General features: G+C 38.5%; 2 protein-coding genes across 6 annotated transcripts in view; both read left to right on the top strand.

The window, feature by feature from the left end:
• Positions 1-567, top strand: part of LOC107695903 (malonyl-CoA-acyl carrier protein transacylase, mitochondrial-like) — a 3,259-nt gene extending 2,692 nt beyond the window's left edge. The window contains exon 4 of the mRNA XM_016496009.1: positions 1-567. This exon is cut by the window's left edge and continues 157 nt beyond it. Within this exon, the coding sequence (XP_016351495.1) occupies positions 1-248 (248 nt within the window). The 3' untranslated portion in view covers positions 249-567.
• Positions 568-3,403: 2,836 nt separating this feature from the next.
• Positions 3,404-7,500, top strand: part of LOC107695901 (E3 ubiquitin-protein ligase Hakai-like) — a 5,219-nt gene continuing 1,122 nt past the window's right edge. The window contains exons 1-6 of one of the 5 annotated variants that reach the window (XM_016496004.1): positions 3,404-3,503; positions 4,700-4,858; positions 4,977-5,083; positions 5,182-5,265; positions 5,361-5,434; positions 6,615-7,476. In XM_016496004.1, the coding sequence (XP_016351490.1) occupies positions 4,708-4,858; positions 4,977-5,083; positions 5,182-5,265; positions 5,361-5,434; positions 6,615-7,476 (1,278 nt within the window). In that variant the 5' untranslated portion in view covers positions 3,404-3,503; positions 4,700-4,707. Of the gene's footprint in view, positions 3,504-4,033; positions 4,104-4,699; positions 4,859-4,976; positions 5,084-5,181; positions 5,266-5,360; positions 5,435-6,614; positions 7,477-7,500 lie in introns of those variants that run through there. The other 4 variants (XM_016496003.1, XM_016496002.1, XM_016496005.1 and 1 more) reach the window with 4 other exon arrangements.

The following is a 7,500-nucleotide window of genomic DNA, read 5'->3' as shown; positions in this document are numbered from 1 at the left end:
CTGTGCACTCCAATGTGGACGGCAAGCGTTACATGCATGACAAGCACGTATGCAATCAGCTGGCCAAACAGCTGGTGTCTCCGGTGAAATGGGAGCAGACGCTGCATGAGATTTATGAAAGAGCCCAGGGACAGGAGTTTCCTCACACCTATGAGGTGGGACCTGGAAGACAATTGGGCTCAACGCTACATAAGTGCAACATGAAAGCCTTTAAGAACTATACGAATGTGGATGTTGTATTGCTATAGAACTGATGTGCAGTAAAACATGTTACATTTGGTTTTCTTCTTTCAGATAAATACAAAAAAGCCAAACACTTTGTTTTCTTTTTAAAAAATGTATTGCGCTTGTTGGTTTGGAAAGTCCAGCTTCCTTTGGTAGTGCAGAAATGCTTTTAGAGGAAGAGGTAACAATTCATTGGCCCAATTATCCAGCAACAGACCCAAAACACACACTAAAAAACAATCTTTAACTTGCAAAATCCTGCACATATATTAACTTATATATGTGAACCAGCACTTCATTCAAATCAGTTATAAAAGAGAATTTAAAATAAGCAGTTTTCTTCAAAAAAAAAAAAATCAGCCTTGGTTACATTTGAGCCAAAGACCAACTCTTGACCCCCTCAATGTCACATTCAGCCTTCATATTCATTCCAAGTTATTAGGAAGATAGACACAGTGACTAGAAGTAAAGCAGTCGCAAGTATGCATGTGGTCCTGCGAGACCAGTCAGAAACGTGCAAGTTGGATACCTGAGAAAAGATCACAAAAAATATAAGTTAAATTAGTTTATACCACAGTTTCACTTAAATACCAGGGTTGCCACTGTCAAACCTGACCTGAAAATATCAAGAATATTTTATTGTAAATTTTTAAGCTTAAAGAAATTCACTGAAATTAACAAAACCCTGAACAATCTTTAAAATTTCTGTAGTAAATGTATTTTTTTATAATTATTCAAAGCTCTATAGTATGTATGTGGCTAGAAATTGTGCTTTTGTGCTATTATTCTTTTAAAAAATCTGTAAAAATTGACAGAAAAATTATAAAATTACATTCAAAACTGTGGGAACCCTCAAATACTGACTTTAAATACATTAATGTTCAAAGGTTCTTTCAGTTTTTGAAAGAAATTAATACTTTTATTCAGCAAGGACCTATTAAATTGATCAAAAGTGACAGAGACATTTAAAATAATATTCTATTTCAAATAAATGCTGTTCTTTGGAACTTTCTATTCATTAAAGAATTCTACAAAAAAAAATATGTTGTGGTTTCCACAAAAAATATTAAGCAGCACAACTATTTACAATATTGATAATAAGAAGTTATTTTAAATGATACTAATATTTCACAGTATTACTGTTTGTGTATTTTTGGTCAAATAAATACAGTCTTGCTGAACATTTTACCCAAGATTCATATATATTTACAGACACAAAATAAATATTGTCCATACCAAGGCTGCCCACTTCTTGGCCTCCTGACAGCCGTTTTGAAGCTGTGAAACAAGCCAGGATGTCCTCAACATTGGCATCATTTTGGACCCCCAGACATTGTTGAAGATCCTGCTTAAGACAGTTTCATTACTATAAATACATGAATAGATATTAAACCACACTTAATTCTTTCGTATTTTTCTGTATCTTCATTTGAAACATCTCACCCAGAGAACGCTCTCCTGGTTAGGACATAAGGATAAATCCCAAAATTCAGGGGCTGCCATTGGAGGCGCAGTTGTTCACGCCATTTGTAGTCCAATTCATCCCCTATCAGAGCCAGCTGTCGTCCAATACGCTGTGAAACTCTGCTATTCAGACCAAAAAAAGACTCATGTGTAAAATACTGTATTGTATTTTACGATAGAACATTTCTGAACAAATATTTACCTCATATCGATGGTACAGCGAGTGTTGTGGTCTACCTCACCAGGTCCAGCCTGGAGGGATGTGGCGTTTTTTCGCTGTTTCGTTTCTTCCACCATTGTGTTCTGAAAGGTGTGCAATCATGTTTATGAAACCAATTCAACCGTCTCTTGCATCACATATAACCATGCATTTGCCTAAACTCAATGTTCTATTTCCTTTCTCTGCTGCGGTTCTTTATTTTGTTTGTGTGGAGGAAGAGGACTTTGTGCCCTTTGTGGTCTCACGTGACCTGATCCTGTACCTATTGCTTTCAACGAGCTACTATCACTCTGTAAACACAAAGGCCATGTGACCTGAGGACACTGGGTGTGTCTTTGTCTGTTGCTGCCATAGAACATGACATCATTGCCCATACAATCAAGTTTCGAAAAACACCTGCAGCCATAAACACAACTTCCTGTAATACTAGAGGACTCTGGTCTCTGTGGTAATAAAAAATGGAAGGGCGCAGACATGCACAGTTCACAAAGCACCATAAAGCTGACTCAGTCCTCGCCTTTGGCCTTACTTTCGCTATTTGATGTTATGAAAGAGCATGTGATTATTTATGGTATAAATAGTCAACACATTGATCATTTATGAGGGTCTAGTAGGAGACAAACAAACGTGTTTTCATTCTCCTTCATGTGACTGTTGAAAACAGGTGTGATGCAAATGCTCATTCAAATCAGCCAAACTGCTCAAAGCCGAAGAAACTGCATCTTTTTGTTTTGAACAGGTACATTGTTTATCGACATAAAACCTAAAACGGAGTGTGAATATTCTTTTTTGTGTAATAATACAGACTATTGTGGGAAAATAAACTGTGACGCAGAATTTTTTGGAGACCTCGTCATCATTCTAAGACCAGGAAAATATCAAACATCATTTTAAAAAATCTTAATTTCTGACTTTTACATTTGTAAAAGCTTTCTTTACCACTTAATATGAACTTAAATATTAAAACTTTTTTTTTTTTTTATTTAAATATAAGCCAATCTTTAGATAGCTACAAAGTACTAGTTTGTATCCTCAGGCATGCTGCTGAATATTTTTGAGATATAATTTTAATATATTCATATTTGTATGTTTTAACAGTAAGTTGACAGCAGTCAACATGTTCCCATTTGGCTTGATAACAAAGGACAGGTGCATAATGGAAAACAAAAGCCAAGATCATACCTTGTTTGTAGATTAAAATGGACGCCGCCCTGCAACATTTCAAGATATAATGTTAATACAAGGAAAATTTGTTGTTGGTATTATTTGTAACATAGTAAAAAATAAATATTTTCTCAGACTTACAGCAGCGTCCTTTAATCTCGGTCTCTTCCTGTTATGTGTCTCAGTACAGTGATCACCTGCAGCTTTACACTCAGGAAGCAGCTATGGGTGTCACTGTCATTTATGGCCAACAGATGACACTAGAGGGTCTGATATCACTGCATTTATTCATTTAAACACAGATCTGGACCATTTAGATGCATGAGCTCATGTTATAATTCAGTCTGCTGGGCCAAAAAGCAGACATAGAGGATCTGGACCTTTCTTACATTTCAAAACCCCAATGGCTTCCATCTCCTTTCTATATGTGGTAAGTACTGAGTTGTGTGTCCTTGTACTTCTTATGACTTATTTATTCATCTGCAGGCCAGTTAGCTTGCTTTATGGCTTTTGCTTTGCACCTAAATTACAATTTCCCTTCTTGTCCTTTTACTTTTGCTTTGAACCCCAGCCACGTTGCTGCCAGTGGACCTTAATGTTCACAACGCCACCTGGCTGTTTTGCTGATAAATACAATTGATTCATATATTCTTGTTCTCTCTCTCTCTATAGAGAGTTTGTAAATTGTATGTAAATATATTTACTGTACGTGTGTGTGTGTGTATATATAATGGCAGACTGTTATGTGTAAATGTACATTTAAAGAAACCACTAAATGGTCTTGACACATATAGGCCTACTCATTTTTTTTATACTAACATTATTTTAGAATAATAGTATTTTAATATCTAAAAAACCTATCTATTTTAATAAAGTATGAACCTGAAATTAAAAATATTGTTTTATTTATTTCCTTCATTTCGTGATCTTGACGACTTTTGTTATGAAAACAATTTGAGGCTTTTGTTTTGAAATGTACAAACCGGAAGTGCAGTTGAGCAGTGGCTTCACGCCGTTATGGACCACAGTGGTAAGGAGGGAAATTTATAGTGTTCATTCGCAGGTTTATTTTACCCAAAACATGTTTCTTGTAACCACAACATATCTGCACTGGGTTTTTACACATGTTTGCATATAGATAATCGAGCTACGTTAGGAATGTGCCCTAGTTAAAGACCTTTTCCTACATCACTATCGGTTATGGCCTCTATGTCAATGTTGCGTTAATCTCCCCATTAGATCCAGTTTGTTCAATCTCTAAAGAAAGTCTCCAGCATATTGTGAATAAAAACACAAATATGTTAAAGCGTGCAATGCATTCCTCGGGGTTGTTAAATACAACATAATTATGTGTGCGCGCTGTATTTTGCCTGTTGCCATATTGCTTTACTGCTTATATGAGATCGTTCACATTAGTATCAGTATCAACCTCACATCAAAATCAAGTCTTATTTACGCACAAATGTTTAATCGTTTATGTAAGTATAATGCCCACGAATCGATACAGGCTTTTTATATAGCTCTACTCAGATATGCCAGTTTGTTAATCAAAACGTTCACTGTTTCTGCATTAATACCTAATGAAGGTCAAAATAAACTATTAATTTGTCCTTTTTTTCCATGCAGACAATGATATGCAGGGTACGGACGGGCCGTTAGGTGGTCCTGATGTCAGGAGGAGGATCCCAATCAAACTTCTTCCCAAACAGGCCAGGAATAAACCTGCCCCTCGACCCCAAAGACCAGCGGGACGGTTACCGTCTAAAGCCCATTCTACAGAAGAAGGTATTGTCTATATATTTCTTTTCAAATTAGTTAATATATTGCATTTTCCACAAGCATATGATTAGATATTATGAGGCACTGCAAATGGGGCTTGTTTTCTGATCTGTGTTTCTGCTAGAAGGGTTTAACTTCAAGCAGGAGAACAGATTTGATTGTGGCGTGAAAGCTGGAGACGCTTTTGCGAGCCAGCGTCGCTTCCCACAGCAGCTGTACTGGGATTACAAGGTAAAGGCTGCATTGTAGAAGAGTAATTTACCCACCTCTCTCAGATGCTCGTGTTTAAAGTGTTGTGAACACTCTTTGTCTCTCTCTTTTTTTTCTAGCTAAGTTTGATCGGTGAAAAAGATGAGACACCTGTTCATTTCTGTGACAAATGTGGACTGCCAATTAAGTCATACGGCCGTATGGTGAGAATAGTTGATGTGTATAATGAATGCAAGTCACAGCTTTTTGGTGACATGAATTAATACTGCCATGACTTCATTAATTCATTTCTTTGCAGATCCCTTGTAAGCATGTTTTCTGCTACGAGTGTGCATTGCATCATGAAAGAAAGGGTGATAAGATGTGTCCAGGGTAAGCAAAATGAGCAGCTTTTGCCTCTAAAATTCAAACTTTTACAAACATTCTACACTATAATAGAGAATGCTTCATAGCTTCATGCAGATATATGACTGGGTGATACACACTACTATTCAAAAGTTTGGGGTTGAGATGTTCTTTAATGAAATGAATGCTTTTATTCAGCAAGGATGCAATTTCATTGATCAGAAGTGACACTAAAGGCATTTAAAATATTACAGAAGATTTCTATTTCAAATAAGTGCTGCACTTTTGAACCTTCTATTGATCGAAGAATCCTGCTGTACAGCTGTTTTCAAAACTGATAAGAAATGTTTGTTGAGCATCAAATCAACATTTTAGAAGACTGAATACTGAAGTAATGGCTTATGAAAATTCAGCTTTGCCAACACAGAAATTTATTACATTTTAAAATATATTAAATTAGAAAGTAATTATTTAATTACTTTAGTCATATTTCACAATATGACTGTTTTTACTGTATTTTTCATCAAATAAATGTAGCCTTAGTGAGCATAAGATACTTCTTTAAAAATAAAAACCAAATGGTAGTGTAGCTAAAACAAATTCCATCTCTGGTCTTTAAAGTTTTTTTTTATATACAGTATATTTATATATATAGATGGATAGTGTTATTCTCCCTTTATTCAAAAAAGTTATAAGTGGCAACTTTTACCTTTTTTGAATAAAGGGAGAATAACAGTGTGCAGATCTTTTTTCTATTATTTGATGTACCCTTTGATCTTGCACCTGGCCAAGGCATTTTTGGATGTGCGTACTTTGACCGCTTCTATATATTGATGAAATTAATGTTCCAATAAGGAATCAATAAGGTTTTTAACCCAAGCAAATTCAAAATGTTTTATGCAAGTAGACAATTGCAAAATCCACAATGAAAATTATATTTCAATTATAGTAATTGTCATTTACACGTACCAATATAACAATGCATATTCATCCAAAGTAATATTTGTCTACATATATTTTGTACTCAAAACTGAAATACCGTAAAATACCACTCATAAAATTTGTGTCATCCTGCAATAAAAAAGCTGAATCATTGTTACGAATTGATTACGTGGGAAATATTTAATATATTGTCCAGCCCTAGTTTGTACTAATACGCACAGTGTTTTACTGATGTTGCTTCTACATATGTCCTCTCTGTTCCCAGCCTAAACATGTACAGCTGTACAGACCCGGTCCAGCGGATTGAACAGTGCCAGCGTGGCTCTCTCTACATGTGTAGTATCGTTCAGGGTTGCAAACGCACCTATCTGTCCCAGAGAGACCTGCAGGCTCACATAAACCACCGGCACATGCGGTCCGGCAAGAGCTCCAGCAGCCGCTCTGATTCTCTCCACCTTCCTCCAGCCTCGGAGGTGACCGACCGTTTCCGTGTGCCCCCACCTCACCTGCCCAAACCCCATGTCCTCATCCCTCCTTCTCTGGCTCATCCAGGACACGACCCCTACAGCCAGCCTCCCTCTGCCTCCCACGATGACCTCCGACCTCCGCAAGGCCAACCACCCGGAGACATGGGACCATCCCGCTCTCTCGCTCAGGAGACCTTCCGGATCTCGACCGTCACCACGCGGAAGCACAGCAACCTCATCACGGTTCCCATCCAGGACGATTCCGCGAGCTCCGGACCATCCCGCGACCCCCTCCCCCAGCCTGGCAATGCTCCGCCCCCTCACCATCACCCTGGAGACTATCCAGGTCAGCCTGTTGTGACCCGTCCACATCACATGATGGCGCCACCTCAGCAGCACTACGGCCCCCCGCCGCCCCCTCCCCCCATCAGTCATCCCATGCCGCACCCGGGACAGGGCTCAAACACACCTCACATGGTTTTCAATCAGGCCCCTCCGCCGCTGTCATCCGTTCCCCCTCCCATCACCCCACCTCCCGGACACCTCATTGGTCAGATGCCCCCGTTTATGAACCATCCTCCTCCAGGGCCGCCCCCTCAGCATGGTGGTCCCCCTGTCAGTGCCCCGCCTCCCCACCATTACAACCCCCAGTTTCCCGAGGACAAGAGCACACTCAGCCCACCC

This window comes from Sinocyclocheilus anshuiensis, unplaced genomic scaffold (genome assembly GCF_001515605.1).
Source record: "Sinocyclocheilus anshuiensis isolate Anshui unplaced genomic scaffold, SAMN03320099.WGS_v1.1 scaffold538, whole genome shotgun sequence".
Lineage (NCBI taxonomy): Eukaryota > Metazoa > Chordata > Actinopteri > Cypriniformes > Cyprinidae > Sinocyclocheilus > Sinocyclocheilus anshuiensis.
The sequence above is the reverse complement of the archived record's forward strand: the minus strand, read 5'-3'. Positions and strand labels throughout refer to the sequence as shown.